The sequence below is a fragment of the Haliaeetus albicilla genome, chromosome 18 (genome assembly GCF_947461875.1).
Source record: "Haliaeetus albicilla chromosome 18, bHalAlb1.1, whole genome shotgun sequence".
NCBI lineage: Eukaryota > Metazoa > Chordata > Aves > Accipitriformes > Accipitridae > Haliaeetus > Haliaeetus albicilla.
In genome coordinates, this window is record NC_091500.1 from 1,308,517 (window position 1) to 1,323,077 (window position 14,561).

General features: G+C 67.3%; 2 protein-coding genes across 2 annotated transcripts; one reads left to right on the forward strand and one right to left on the reverse strand.

Annotated features, from left to right (window-relative positions):
* Positions 1-2,026: 2,026 nt before the first annotated feature.
* Positions 2,027-6,628, forward strand: SLC35F6 (solute carrier family 35 member F6). The gene is made up of 6 exons (XM_069805445.1): positions 2,027-2,172; positions 3,950-4,022; positions 4,093-4,264; positions 4,708-4,920; positions 5,442-5,552; positions 5,792-6,628. Exons 1-6 carry the CDS (start codon positions 2,096-2,098, stop codon positions 6,262-6,264), a joined length of 1,119 nt encoding a protein of 372 aa, XP_069661546.1. The 5' UTR covers positions 2,027-2,095; the 3' UTR covers positions 6,265-6,628.
* Positions 6,629-6,939: 311 nt separating this feature from the next.
* On the reverse strand, positions 6,940-12,345 carry CLU (clusterin). Its single transcript, XM_069805444.1, has 9 exons — positions 12,217-12,345; positions 10,376-10,483; positions 9,541-9,689; positions 9,222-9,392; positions 8,727-9,144; positions 8,029-8,142; positions 7,647-7,873; positions 7,239-7,420; positions 6,940-7,130 (listed from the first exon to the last, which is right to left on the reverse strand). The coding sequence occupies exons 2-9, from the start codon at positions 10,458-10,460 to the stop codon at positions 7,124-7,126; spliced, it is 1,353 nt and encodes a 450-aa protein (XP_069661545.1). The 5' UTR covers positions 10,461-10,483; positions 12,217-12,345; the 3' UTR covers positions 6,940-7,123.
* Between the last annotated feature and the right edge of the window lie 2,216 nt (positions 12,346-14,561).

The window sequence follows — 14,561 nt, forward strand, 5'->3', positions numbered from 1 at the left end:
TGGTGATGGGGACACTGGGGTGACCCAAGGGGCAGAGTGTGTGTTTGAAGGTGGGGGGAACCAAACCCCCTCTCCGGACAGGGCAAACGGGAAGGGATGGGAACACTCCGGCTGGTGGCCCTGAGCCTGGAGAAACAGGAGCTGAGCCCAGGAGATGGAAGAATTATGCGCTCTGTTAATGAGGCGATGGGCCTCATGGCCTCATTAATTACGTGGGGCCGGGGAGCACCTCTGCTGGCGGGGGGGGGCTGCATGTGCACTGAGCTGCAGGGATGCATGCATGTGGGCAGGAGATGCCACCGTCTCCACCCTGCCAGCCGGTCCCCGCTCCTCCTGGTCTCCGGCTGCAGGGTGCTGGGTGTCCCTAATGTCCCATCTCCTCCCGCCCTGGGGACCCCAGACAGCCCCCCACGGGTGTCTGGGGGGGGCTGGCACCAGGTGGGCACCGTGCAGGCGACTTTGGGAGTCAGTGGCTCTGCCACCGCTCGCCCGCGTGTCCTTGGGACACTCACCCATCCCAGGACTGGAGGAGGGGGGCTACGGGAGACCATCCCCGCTTGTCCCACCCTCCCTGCCCAGCCCAACTGGCCCAGCCCGTAGCGTCCCCACGGGTGACACCGGCAAGTGGCACGGTGCCCGCTGCCCATGCGGACGTGTGGTGGGGCTTCTCCGGGCACGAGCGCCTGCGGTGGGATGCTGCCTTCTCCGCTGTGCCCCCTGCCCGCCCGCTGCCATCTTATCGCCGGTATTTTCCATGGGCGAAGGCTGCAGGGAGGGATGGCGGGGGGGGACGAGGGGGACACGGGGGGGATGTTTGTCTTGCTGGCTGGAGCGAGGGGTGATGAGAAATGGCCACAGCCTCAGTGGCACCAAAGAAGGAGAAGTTGACGGGGCCCGGAGGAGGCGGCCTCATCCTGCTTCCTTCGCCCTTTCCCTTCGGATGCGGCCCAGCGGCTGCCAAGGGGTCCCCGCCGGGGGGATCAGGATGCGCTTGGGATGTCACCGGGGGGGCTCACCGGGGGTCCCGGAGGCAGATCCACAGCCCGAACGGCAGCGGGTGCCAGCGGCTGCTGGGTGTCCCGGTCCCGTGGGGTTTGGGGGAGCTGCTCTGCCCCAGCCCTGTTTTGGGAGGACCCCCACCCCACCCCCCCACGAAGCCACCAGAGCCAACGCTCCCCCCCCTCACGTCCCTCCCCAGGGCCACGCTTGGGTCCCCTTCCCCGCAGCATCCCGGGGGGACAGCGAGGCCAGGAGGCGATGCCCAGGCCTGCCCTGCCCGCCCGTGCCCCCCCAGCCGCGGGAAGGGTTAACTCTGACCGGCGCAGCCAGCCTTGGCCGAGGCCCTTGGAGTGGGTTTTTCTGTCCCCCCCCGCGGCCTCCCACGGGTCACGGCTGCCGGGGCTGACGTCGGATGGAAAAACAATTTATCTCTGGCTGGCGGGGAGGCCCGGGGAAGGGAAGGCGGGGGGGGGGGGGGGGGGTCCGGCCTTCCTGCCTGGCCCGGGACGGGCGGGGGGGCCCAAGCCTCTGGTGCGGCGGGGAGCCCAACCCTGCACCGCCGGCGCCATCTGCCGGCAGCGCCGCGGCGGGGACACGCGTGACACCGGGTGGGGTGGGGGGGGCACACCGGCCACGGGGAGGGCGGCACTGCAAACCGAGCCTGGGAGCGGAGCACCGGGGGACCGCGGCGTGGGCACCGGGGGACCCGGGGGGGGGACCGGCACGGGCGGGCGGCAGGGCGGCGGCCTGGGGGCGTGCGGGCCGGCCTGGGGGCGTGGTTAAGCGCGGCGGGGCGGGGTCGTGGGTAAAAGTAGGCGTGGTTATGCACGGCGGGGCGGGGTCGTGGGGAAATGTAGGCGTGGTTACACGCGGCGGGGGCGGGGTCGCGGGTAAATGTGGGCGTGGTTAGGCGGTGCGGGGGCGGGGCGTGGTTGTATGTGGGCGTGGTTAGGCGGTGCGGTGCGGAGCGGGGGCGGTCCGGGGGGCGGAGCGGGGCTGTCAGGGGGCGGGGCGGGGCGGGCGGGGGGCGTGGCCGTGGCGGCGGCGGCGGCCCCGGTGCAGGGCGGGAGGCGGTGGCGGCGGCGGTGGTGGGGCCATGGCCTGGTCCCGGTACCAGCTGGGCCTGGCCGCCCTCATGCTGCTCACCGGCTCCATCAACACCCTGGCGGCCAAGTGAGTCCTCCCGGCGGCTGGGGGGGGACCCGCACCCCCGGGGCTGGGGTCCCGTAACGGCTCCGGCCCGCCTTGGGCCCGGGGCTGGGCCCACCGTCCCGCTGGGGAACCCTCTCGGGCCTCCTCCCCGCGGCACCCACAGCCCCGCGCAGGGACCGGGGGGGGCCCTGGGGCTGCCCCAGGCCGGGCCACGGTCCAGGCAGAGCCCCAGGACTTGCCCAGTGCTCCCCAGTTCGGGGGGCTGCCATTGCACTGGGGGGGGCGGCGGGCCTGGGCTGTGGGGTGCCCCATAGGGACTGGGGCTGCTGCTTTGGGGGTCCAGCTCTTGGTGATGGGGGAGGAATGGGGGGGTGGGCTGCACAGCCCGGGGGGGCTGGGGGTCCCCAGCCCTCTTGTGCGTGCTGCTGGGGGGTGCAGGTCTCCCGCTGTGGGTGCCGTGCCTGGCCCCGGGGTGCTGGGGAGGAGCCGTGCGAGTGCCCCAAAAAGCCAAGTAGGGTCTGGATCGAGCTCCCTCCTAGGGGGAGCCCCCAGAGCACCCTGGGGTGCTCCCAGCCCTCGCAGTGAGGATGAGGATGGTGTTCCCCAGAGGTGCCCCAGCAAGGCAGACCTGCCAGGCCGGCTCGTCCCGCTGCCACCGGACAGACGCGTGGACGTCAGCAGGGTTTTGCCGGGTGGCCAGAGTTCAGCTGGCCCCGATGTTGCAGCAGGCCGAGGTCCTTGGATGGGGAAGCTGAGGCACGGAACCCTCGTGGGGCAGGGCAGAGCTGGGAGATGGCACCGAGCTTTCAGCCAGCTCACGAGACCCGTGTGTGGCCCGGCAAAGCCTCTTGCGAAACACAGACCCGAGCTGGCCCGTGGCGGAGGGGCTGCGGCGTGTCAGCCGGGGCTGACTCACGCTGAAATCTTGCTGGCCTGGCTGAAAAGCCCCTTGCCGATCGGTGAGGGACAGACTGGGGATTGCCCCAACTTCCGCTCGTGCCCCTTTTCCCCAAGCTCAGCAGGTCTGCAGCCGCTCGGCATCAGCAAAAAGCCACCAGAGGGGAGCTGGGTGCCTGCCTGCCTGTGTTGGGGTGCACCCCCACCCTGGGGGTGTCTTGGGGGCAGGCAGCCAGCCAGCCACCGACTGAGAGGCTGGGGTCCCCTCCCCATATGCGTGGTCCCTGAAGAGGGGAGATCCTTGCTAAAACGGGCCGTGGGGACCTGTGCTGCAGCCTGTGTTTATCCAGTGTTGCCCTCTGTGCTGCTTAGAATACCCAAAAGAGGGAGTTTGTGCCCCAAAACTGTGACTGGCGATGTAAGAAGTGGGAGCCGCTGCCCCCCAGCCTGTGATCCATCATCTTTTATGGGCCCTGTGTCCCTTAGCCCCCAAGTCTTCAAGGTGGGTGACATAGGGAGGAGGGAAGGGTTCGGGGTGACCCCCCGACCACACTGTCCTGGTCTCCCCAGCACGTGACGGTGCTGCCTGGCTGGCTCTGGCCGCGCGTGCCGGCAACGATGAGCACGGGGATGCCGGATTGCGGGGCTGTGCAACACAGCGGTGTCCATTTCCCTGCCTGTCACTCAGGGCTGGGAGCTGGGCCAGGAGCTGCCGGCAGGTTGGGGCAGCCACGGTGGTGTCTCCTTCCCTGCTGTCTCCATCCCTGTGGATGTTGTGTCCCTGGAGCTGTCACCTCGGGGGGCTGGTGACCCACACGACAGCCCTGGGCTGGCTTTCGGGGTGTGCTCTGGTTCCCCACAGCCCCCTGCTCTAACCACCACCCTCTCCTCTGCCTCGTAGGTGGGCAGACAACTTCAGCGCAACCGGCTGCAGCGGGACGGAGGAGCATGGCTTCCAGCACCCCTTCCTGCAGGTGAGCCCCCCACCCAGGGCAGGACAGGTCTTGCCAGCAGGGCCAGCCCCCTCACCCGCCTCTCTCACAGGCCGTGGGCATGTTCCTGGGTGAATTTTCCTGCCTGGGGGTGTTTTACCTGCTGGTGTGGAGGGATCGGTGGAGGCCAGAGCCCAGCATGGCCCCGTCGCAGCCCTTCAGCCCACTGCTCTTCTTGCCCCCCGCCCTCTGCGACATGACTGGGACCAGCATCATGTACGTGGGTAAGTGCTGGGGACGGGGATGCTGCCTCTGTCCCCCGCTTGCCCTGTGGGGATCCGGCCATGCCTGGGGCTGGACTCAGCTGTCAGGCTGCAGCACTCCATGGTGCATTCAGTTTTTGGGGGGAATGACCCTGAAGCCGGTTAGAGGGATCTGAGCAAACCCTTCCCACCCATGTGGCGAGTTGTGGCAGTGCTCAGTAAGCTGTGTTCCTCAGGGCACAGGCTTTCCATGGAGCAGGGACAGGGGGCCGTGTCTTGGCACGAGCCTCTCTGCTGCCAGCTCTAAGTAGGAGTGGGGTTGGACGGTGTTGCTGCCTCTTCCTTCCGTTAATCACTGATCTGCTCTTAACTACGGCAGCAGACTGTTAAGCAGAGGGTTGGTGGCATTAGCCAGCTCCAGCAGCATGTGTGTGCGACTCATGGGTCTGTCTCTCCCCATCCAGCCTTGAACATGACCAGTGCCTCCAGTTTCCAGATGCTGCGAGGATCTGTCATCATCTTCACTGGGCTCCTCTCCGTGGCCTTCCTGGGCCGCAAGCTGGAGCTGAGCCAGTGGCTGGGCATCCTGGTCACCATTGTGGGGCTGGTGGTCGTGGGGCTGGCTGACCTGCACAGCTCCCACGACCAGAAACACAAGCTCAGCGAGGTGATAACTGGTACGTGGTGGCCCATAGGGGAGGTGGGATGGCCACGGCGGGAAAAAACTTCCCACGGGGTGCGTGCCTGGCTCTCCAGGCATGGCTTAGCCATGCTGCCCATCCAGTGGGCAGGGAGATGGGTGCTCAGCCTCCCCTTCCTTTCTCTCCCCTTCCTTTCTCTCCCCTTCCTTTCTCTCCCCTTCCTTTCTCTCCCCTTCCTTTCTCTCCCCTTCCTTTCTCTCCCCTTCCTTTCTCTCCCCTTCCTTTCTCTCCCCTTCCTTTCTCTCCCCTTCCTTTCTCTCCCCTTCCTTTCTCTCCCCTTCCTTTCTCTCCCCTTCCTTTCTCTCCCCTTCCTTTCTCTCCCCTTCCTTTCTCTCCCCTTCCTTTCTCTCCCCTTCCTTTCTCTCCCCTTCCTTTCTCTCCCCTTCCTTTCTCTCCCCTTCCTTTCTCTCCCCTTCCTTTCTCTCCCCTTCCTTTCTCTCCCCTTCCTTTCTCTCCCCTTCCTTTCTCTCCCCTTCCTTTCTCTCCCCTCCACGCAGGTGACTTGCTCATCGTCATGGCGCAGGTCATCGTTGCCATCCAGATGGTGCTGGAGGAGAAGTTTGTCTACAAGCATGACGTGCACCCACTGCGGGCCGTCGGCACCGAAGGTCTGTTGCGACATAGTCAGGGGGGCTGAGCACTCGAGGGGTGCTGGATCCTGCAAACTCAGCCTGGGGAGGGCTGCTTTGTGCTGGGGGGATCACAGGCAGCGAAGGGGCTGCTGCTGGGGCGGGGGCTTGGGTCCCACGGGGCAGGGAGAATTAGCTGGGGCAGGGGGGGATAGGCTGCCCTGGGTGGTTCTTGTGGCCAGCACCCATCTGACCGTCTGACCCCCACTTGCACCCAGGTTTCTTCGGCTTCATCATCCTGGCCCTGCTGCTGGTTCCCATGTACTACATCCCGGCGGGCAGCTTCAGCGGGAACCCTCGGCGGACGCTGGAAGACGCCCTCGATGCCTTCTGCCAGATCGGCCACCGGCCCCTCATCGCCCTGGCCCTGCTGGGTAACATCAGCAGCATCGCCTTCTTCAATTTCGCCGGCATCAGCGTCACCAAGGAGATCAGTGCCACCACCCGCATGGTGCTGGACAGCCTCCGCACCCTCGTCATTTGGGCCGTCAGCCTGGCCGTGGGCTGGGAGACCTTCCACGGCCTGGAGATCTTGGGTTTTGGGGTGCTGCTGGTCGGTGCTGCTCTTTACAACGGCCTGCACCGACCCCTGCTCGCCCGCCTGCCCCGGCACGTGGAGGAGACCGGCGGGGTGGCTGAACGGGAGGGCTTGCTACGGGGGGAGAGCACGGCCATCAACAGTGAGAGCTGAGCCCTCGCTACCACTGCCCCGTGTCGGGCTTGACCCCGAGGTTTATTTCCCTGGACCCTCTCTCCTCCCCTCGTCGGGAGGCGATCGGCGCGGTGGTGGTGACGCCGGCCCCCGTCTTGCTGCCGTTTGCAGGAGAAACCTCTCCCCTGCCTTGCTGCCGGGGCTCTGGGAGGGGATGGCGAGGCTGTGCCTGCCCTTCCCGGCAGGGAGCGGTCCCCAGCCGGCTGTCTGGGGGAGATTGAAGCCTCTGCCCCTGTTCCCAAGGGGCTCAGGTTGGGGGGAGGGGGTGGTGGTGAGGCTGGGGTCGGGGCTGGCCCCGCTGTTCCGCGACCTGTGTCTCCCCCCAGTAAAGTGCATCTGCTCATGGCTGGCTCGCCGGGGGTCTGTGCTGGCTGTGGGGAGGGTCCTGGGGGGGATGCTGGGGGCTGGCCCCCAGGCTGGCTGAGGACCCAGCACCCAGACCCCTTTCACTTGGGGTGTGGGAGAAGGCAGTGAGCCCTGGGGTCCTTGGGGGAGGCTCCTTCCAGGCCGAGTTTGGGGGCAGCTGTGTCCTTGTGTCATCCCCCCCTCCCCATTTTGCAATATCCGATGATCGGCCCCAGGCACACACGGCTGCTTTTTGCGACATTTATTTGCTCGGCGGGTCTCGTCCCAAAGATGCACCAGAGAGCACAGTCGGGGTGTTTGACTCTACCTTTATTTTCTGTGTGTTCGGGGCCCGTGGTGGGACCCCAGCAGCGGTGGTGGCGGGGGGGAGGGCAGTGGCAGCGGCATTCAACCCCCCCCCCGGCACAGGGACGGGCCGGCGGAGGGGGCTTGGGGCACCGGGGCTGCGGCGGCGATGGGGAGCAACACCCGGCTACTCTCTGCCGGAGTAAAGAAGGGAGGGGGTGAGCCATGGCGTGGCCCCCCCCCCCCCCGCCCCAAACCCCAGCCCTGTCCACGGGGATGGCGGGGGGGGGTCCCAGACTCACATGGTATTTTGCTTGTAGTGCTGAAGCGCCTGCTCGGCCACGATCTCCATGAAGCGGGGGTCCTCCCAGGAGATGTCCCCGGGCACGGTGAGGGACAGCGGCTCCGAATCGAAGAGCTGCACCGTCACCTGCGTGTCAGGGGGGGCCGAGGGGTCTTCGAGGTTGGGAGCCTTGGAGAGGACCTGGAGAGGGGGGAGACAAAGCAGGGAAAGCCGGGTTAGCCCCCACGCCGGCCCCTCACCCTGGCACCCGGCCCTGCAGCCGGCTATTATGCCGAGAGGCAGCCGGTCGGGCGCACAATCGCTTCTTTCTCCCCCTGACCCACTTTCCGTGGCCACCGGCCCTGCCCGGGGAGGGGGGGACGGGACTGGAGCCCTCTGACCGTGCCGCAGCGCCGGTGGGACTCACCGTGGTGACCTGGAGGAAGCCGTCGGTGCCTTGGGTGATGTTGGCCAAACGCGAGACCCAGCCAAACTGGCTGTTGAGCTGGTCCAGGAGGCTGGTGGTGTTGAGCATCTCGGCTTGGAAGGCGCGGAGGAGGTCGTCGTAACGGCGGGTGAAGCGTTCGGCCAGGCGCAGCGCGTCCTCCAGCTGTTCCCGCAGCTGGCTCTGGGCAGGGTCCGTCTGCCAGCAGTCTGCGGGGAGGGGGGGAAAGTTTGGGGGGGCATCAGGGGGTGTCAGGGCTCACCCCCAGCCCCGCTGCGTGCACCCCACCACATCTCCTCCCCTACGTGCGTCCCTCCTGCCCTCCCCCGGCACCGTTCACGGTCCCCGTCCCGTCCCAGCTCACCCACGGAGAGGATCTCCCGGCATTTCTCGCACTCATCCCGCATCCGCAGGCAGCCGGCCGAGTTACGCCGGATTTCCCGACACACCATGCGCTCGTTGCTGAAGTTACGAGACTCTGTGGAAAGCCCAGCCTGGCCTCAGCACCCCAGAACACTGCAGAGTGGGGGGGCGGCAGTGCCACAGACCCCCCCAACACCGGGCAGAGCTGTGGGGCCAGCCCCGGCCAACACCCTGGGGGGCCATAAAAGTGCTTTTTCCGGGGAATTTTGACACACACCCCCAGCTGTTTTTTCCCAAGCAAAGCACTCCCTGCCAACCTCCCTTTCGAAATATCCCTTTTCCCAGCCGCCCGAGCCGGGGCCGCAGTGGCAGACGGTGACGGCACCGGTAACCGGGCTGCAACCAGCGTTGCCTGCCCAAAACAAACACCTTCCCAGGACGGTGGCAGCTCCGGCAGCCAAGAGTTGGTGCAGGGAGGGGAAAACCCAAAACCCCAGGCCAGCTCTGCAAACAGTGGAGCTTGTGATTCCTGGGCTCCCACGGGGATTCTCTGATGTGTCGTATTAGGGTTGAGCTCATCCTCTAAGTTAGTCACCCCCTAATAAGGGGGGGGGGGGGGTGTGGGGTGTGCTGGGAAGCCCTGCCGGTTCCAGCCAAACTGGGGAGCCCATGACACCCAGCCCACGGCGAGCACCCTACCTGAGGCAAAGCCACCCAGTGGGTGCTCCCAGCTGCCCTGCATTTCCTCCAGCATCCGCTGCGTCATCTCAAAGAGCGGCTGGAAGAGGTGGTGGAAGCTGTGGTGGGGATGCTGGAAGAAGGGATGCAGGTCCCGGGAAAACCTCCCGCTGCGCAGGGGCAGGCGGACGTGCTGGACGGGGGGTCGGAAAGCCTCGCGGAAGCTGCCAAAGGGTGCTCGGAAGAAGGGGTACATGCGGCTGTAGACCTGGGTGCTGTCCTGGAAGATGTCATCCACCCCATCTTCCAGCAACCCAAAACGCTCTTCCAGGTCCTCGAACTGCCGCTCCTGCCGCTGGTCCCGCTCCAGCAGCGAGTCGATGCGCTCGCCGTTCACCCAGATGGAGAAGGGTGAGGAATGGTTGAGGAATTCCTCCAGCTGCCAGGCAAGGGAGCAGGATCAGGCCAAAATCCCCCCCCGACCTCAGCATCCCTGGGTGCTGCGGGACCACTCACCTGCCGCCCCACCAGCCCCGAGCCGCTGCGGCACGTGCGGGAGTAGAAGCGCATGCAGGTGTGCTTGAGGCAGGGCTTGCACTCTTCCCAAAGCGCCAGCATCGTCTCGTTGCACACCTCCTGCTTCGCCGCCAGCTGCTGCTCCTTCTCCCGGGCCAGCTGCACCGCCTCCTGCAAGGCATCCGCATCCAGCCCCGAGGGCATCCCCCCCCTGCTCCCGGGACACGTGGACCCCGGGGCACGGCATCCCCCGAGCCCTTCGGATGTGCTCAGCCCAGGGGCCCTGGGTACCAGGACCACCCTCCTCATCCTCACTCACCTCCTTCCTCCTCTTGGTCTCCTCCAAGGTGTGCAGGATGGCTTGGTGGTCCTTACTGGTCTTGTCCATGAGGGTCTTCATCTGCTTCACCCCGTTGATGGCGTTTTCCACCTCCGTGTCGATGTATTTGCTGCCGGCTGCCGACATCTCTGGAGGAGGGGGGAGGAAGAGCATCCCTCGGCCGGCCGCTCCCAAGGCGGCGGTGGGAGCCCCAGCAGCGCATGCAAATATTTGCGGGTGCAGAGTCCTGTTTGTTCGCCAGCGGCCCGATTCCAGCTCACAGAACCCGAGAAAAGTGACCCAAAATCTCGCCCGGGCTGGGGGGCGCGTCTCCCTGCCCGTCACCCCCAATATTTGGGCAGCGCTGCCCGTGAATCCCCAGCTGCCCCCCGGGAATGGCCTTGGACCCCCCATCCGGCCATCGCCACCGGCTCTCGCTGTGCCCCCACCAGCCCTCGCCTGGCCAGCCCAGGGGGATCTCTGGGGGCAGGATCTTCCTTTGTGTGTCCCCCCGCAAAGCATCCGGCCCCAGCCCCTCACGGAATGATGCTCTGTGCCCCCTCCATCCAGCCCCCCGAGGGGTGATGCCGTGCCTCCTCCATCCAACCCCCCCCCGTGGGCACAGCGCTCCCCCCACCCCACAGCCATCCCATTTGCTCCCCCAGCCTGCAGGGAACAACCCCCCCAAAAAATTGAAAAGCTGTGCCCCCCCCAACCCAGTGGGTCCTGCATCCTCCCCACCCAAGGCTGCCCTGGGCACGGTGCTGCCAGGTCCCCTGCCCCCCCCCCCCCAGCACCCACCCGGGCTGCCGCCCACCCCCCAGCCCCCACTCACGCTTGAGCTCGCTGGGGGGGACGAGGGCCTGTCCCCCCTCCCAGGCGATCAGGAGGCCGAGCAGGGAGAGCAGCACCAGCGCCATGGTCCTGACCTGGAGGCAGCTGCCTGCGCAGGCAGAGCGGGGGCTCAGAGCAGGATCCGGCCCCCACCCTGGACACGGGGCTCTGAGTCAGCAGCGGGGACCAGCCTCCCCCCCCATCCCCCCCCCTCCGCCCCGGGCACAATTTTGGGGACACAGCGATGGTTGAGCTAATGCCATGTTGCCCAGGGCTGGGTGGGGGGGCCCTGGGCGGTGGGTCCCGCTCAAAGCCCTGGCTGGGGGGGCTGGGATGCAGAACCTTCTGTGTGTGTGTCCCCCCCCGCCTGCCTGCCGGACAAACAAGCCCCAGGCCTGGGGCCAGGCAGGGCGGGCGGCCAAGACGGTGACCGGGCATGGATTTTCCGCCCCCCACGCTGCGAGAGCCAGCACTGCCTTTCTTTTCCCCTGCCCCCCCTCCGGAGGGATGGAGAGGGGCTGGGGGGGGGGCTGCAGGGGGCCGGGGGGGGGGGCAAAGCCGGGACAGGGCTGGGCTCCTGCCAGCTGCAGGCAGGGATGGGCAGGGATAGGCACTGCCGGCAGGAGAAGGGTGCCAAGGCACCCAGCGCTGGCACCCTCAGGTCCGTCGTCCCCGCCCCCCCCCCCCGGTGTGGGAGCTGCCAGCCCCCCTGGGTTGTGCAATGGTGCCAGCTTCCCCCCCCAAAAAGAAAAATGATTGTGCAATAGCCCAGCCGCAGGGTGGCTACCAACCCCCCCAAAAAGCTTGTGTAATGGCCCAGCTGCAGCGGGGCTCCTGCCCCCCCCCGGCAGCACTGCCCTGCTGCCCCACAGCACCCATTGCGGGCACCGCTGCAGCCCCCCTGCACTGCTGTGTCCCCCCCCGCCCAGTGCTGTCCCCCAAATAACTCCCCCCTGCCCGGCCCTGCTCCATCCTGCCCGGCCCAGGGCATTGTGGGAAACTCCCGTCCGCCCGCTGCATCCCCTCCCCCAGCACGGCCCGGAGGTGCGGGGGGGCACCCCAGGGTGCAGACCCCCCACTTCTGCCCCACAGCCGTGCCCCCCCCTTGGCTGAGCCCCAGGCATCACCCCTGCACCCCCAAACCGGGCATGGACCCCCCCATCCCTCCCACCCCACTGCACCCCAGCCAGGACAGGGGCACCCCAGTGAGCACCCTCAGAGGGGTCCCCTGCTTGGGGGGGGGTCCTGGGGGGGGTTTCAGTACTGGCTGAGACTGGCAAAAGCTCATTGCAGGGAAGGGAAGGATGAGGGAAGGATGAGGGAAGGGAAGGGAAGGATGAGGGAAGGGAAGGGAAGGGAAGGATGAGGGAAGGGAAGGGAAGGGAAGGATGAGGGAAGGGAAGGGAAGGGAAGGATGAGGGAAGGGAAGGGAAGGGAAGGATGAGGGAAGGGAAGGGAAGGATGAGGGAAGGGAAGGGAAGGATGAGGGAAGGGAAGGGAAGGATAAGGGAAGGGAAGGATAAGGGAAGGGAAGGATAAGGGAAGGGAAGGATAAGGGAAGGGAAGGATAAGGGAAGGGAAGGATAAGGGAAGGGAAGGATAAGGGAAGGGAAGGGAAGGGAAGGGAAGGGAAGGGAAGGGAAGGGAAGGGAAGGGAAGGGAAGGGAAGGGAAGGGAAGGGAAGGGAAGGGAAGGGAAGGGAAGGGAAGGGAAGGGAAGGGAAGGGAAGGGAAGGGAAGGGAAGGGAAGGGAAGGGAAGGGAAGGGAAGGGAAGGGAAGGGAAGGGAAGGGAAGGGAAGGGAAGGGAAGGGAAGGGAAGGGAAGGGAAAAGGGAAGCCGTACCTGCACCCCAGCCGCCCTGGCGATCTCCGCCGCGGCTGCCCGCCCCCGCCCGCCCCTATTTATCCGGCCGCGGCGCTGCGGGTCCGCCCCGCTCCGGCCCCGGAGCTTTCTGGAACCGGCGGGACCGGCCCTGGCCCGGCCCGGCCCGCCCCCCCCCACACCCCCCCCGCCGTGCTCCCCCCCCCCCGTCCCGTCCCGTCCCGGTGCGCGGCGCCCCGACGCCGCGGGGATGGGCGCGGGGCCGTTCGGCAGCGCATCCTGCATCCCCCCCCGCCGCGCCAAAACGGCGGCGGGGGGGGGGCCTTGCACCCTCTCCGCGGCACCCAAAATCAAGGGGCTGCAACCTGAGGGGTAAAACCTCGCCCCATTACCCCCCAAAACACCCCCCGCTCTGGGGGACCTCATTGCCCCCCCCGGGGGATGGGGTGCTGCAGCCGCGGGGGGGCCGGTAAGAACGGGGCATCCCCTTCCCACCCGCGGCCGCGTACCCAGCGGGGGCTGCGTGGAGACCCCCCATCTGCTCTCGCCCCCCCCCCCGAGGTTCAACACCCCCCGCTGCCACAGGGGAAACTGAGGGGACCCCCCCCCCCCTTCCTCCTCCTCCGCTCCAGTCCATGCCCCTCCCCCCCGGGGCGATAAACAACTTTCCGGCTGCTGATTCCGGCCCAGTGCAAAAAATGCAGCTTTCGGAACTGGGGGAACTGGTTGGAGCCCAGCAAAGGGCGGGGGCGGGGCGCAGGGGCTGTCCCGCCCCCCCCCGGCAGAAGGAGGGAGCAGCCCACGGCCCCGCGGGACCGGAGCAGCTGCAGCGCCCGCTCGGGTCCGCGGCGGGTACGGGACACGCGGGGGGGCCGTGGGCGGGACACGCGTGTGCACGGGAGTGCAAAATCCCCCCGGCACTGTTCGGGGACATGTTGGGGCACGTTCCCCCCGGGTCCGTGGGTGGGACACGGGGTGCGTGCTCTCCCCAGACGGTACGGGGCTGGGGGGGGTCTCCCCGCTCTGCCTCAGCCCCCATCTCAGGAGCCCCGGGCGGCGTGGGAGCTGGCCCGGGCCAGCGAGGGCCGCGGGGAAGGTGGGTGCAAGCTCGGGGAGGGGGGGACTGGTGCTTCATCCAGCCCCCCCCCCCCCGGCTCCCGCTTTCCCAGGGCTCCACAGCCCGCCGCTCCGCTCCCCACAGCCCCACCGCACGTGCGGGGGGGGACATCTTCCTGGCAGAGGGGACATCGCCGGGGCAGGCGCCGTCCGAGCTGTGACCCCCCCACCGAGAGACCTGTGACCAACCTTTCTCTTTTCCTCCCCCAGCTTCCTCTTCCTCCCCAGGCGCGCAGCAGCCCCGTAACCCTTTTGCCGCCGCTCTTGCCGGTGCTGGCACGGACAGACAGACAGACAGACAGAAGTCCCTCCGTCCCACCGCCAGCCCCCGTGCCGCGGCGGTGGGAGGCGAAGGCGAGGGGCCGGCGGGGTGACGCCCGGTTTCCTTCCCGGTTTGGGGGGCGATGGCCGCTTTCTGGAGCAGGCAGAACCAGTGGAGGGGGGTGCAGCAGCGCCCGAGGCCGCGGGGCCTCGCCGTCTACGACGACGTCCCCATCGGTGGGACCGCGTACTGGGATGATCGGCACCTCCACGCCACGCCGGAGCCGTTCGGGAACCAGCCGAGGTGGGGGGACTCTGGTGACGACCTCGAGCAGTGGAGGGAGGAATTCCCGGACCTGTGGGCGCAGTACGAGTTGGACTGCGGGCGGGTGTCCGGCAAGGTGGAGGTGACCGGGGCACCGGTGCCCTTCCAACAGCAACCCCGATTTTCAGCAGACGTGGAAGACGCGGTGGCGAGCATCCTGCAGGACCTGCTGGATGACGGCGTGGTGGTGGAAGGCATCTCTCCCTCCAACAGCCCTTTACAGCCCATCCGAAAGGCCGACGGGAAGTCGTGGCGCCTGACGCTGAATTGCAGAGCTGTCAACAGGGCCACCCCCGTGACGGTGGCTCCGGTGATCCTGGACAGGAGCAAGCTCGTCTCGACCCTCAGCCCCAAGAGCAAGTATTTCTCGGTGGTGGATCTGTCGAACTCCTCCTTCGCCATCCCCTTGGCAGCAGGCTCCATGGCCAGGTTTGCCTTCACCTTCTGGGACCAGCAGTACCTCTTCACCCGGCTGCCCCAGGGCTTCCACAGCACCACCTCCATCGTGCACCAGCGGGTGGCTCAGATGTTGTTCCAGCTGGACCAAGGAGACAAACCTTGGGTTTTGTCCTACGTCGACGACATCCTCATCGCTGGCAAAAACCAGAAGACGACCAAAGCCCGAACGAGGAGAGTCCTGAAGCTGATCCAAGAAACGGGCTTT

Excerpts from the sequence above, each read along its gene's own strand:
- SLC35F6 (XM_069805445.1), top strand. The coding sequence starts at position 2,096 with ATGGCCTGGTCCCGGTACCAGCTGGGCCTGGCCGCCCTCATGCTGCTC. Across the intron at positions 2,173-3,949 it reads ATCAACACCCTGGCGGCCAA|GTGGGCAGACAACTTCAGCG; the intron begins GTGAGTCCTCCC and ends TCTGCCTCGTAG. Across the intron at positions 5,553-5,791 it reads GCGGGCCGTCGGCACCGAAG|GTTTCTTCGGCTTCATCATC; the intron begins GTCTGTTGCGAC and ends ACTTGCACCCAG.
- CLU (XM_069805444.1), bottom strand. The coding sequence starts at position 10,460 with ATGGCGCTGGTGCTGCTCTCCCTGCTCGGCCTCCTGATCGCCTGGGAG. Across the intron at positions 8,143-8,726 it reads ACTGGGTGGCTTTGCCTCAG|AGTCTCGTAACTTCAGCAAC; the intron begins GTAGGGTGCTCG and ends GGCTTTCCACAG. Across the intron at positions 7,421-7,646 it reads GCTTCCTCCAGGTCACCACG|GTCCTCTCCAAGGCTCCCAA; the intron begins GTGAGTCCCACC and ends CCCCCTCTCCAG.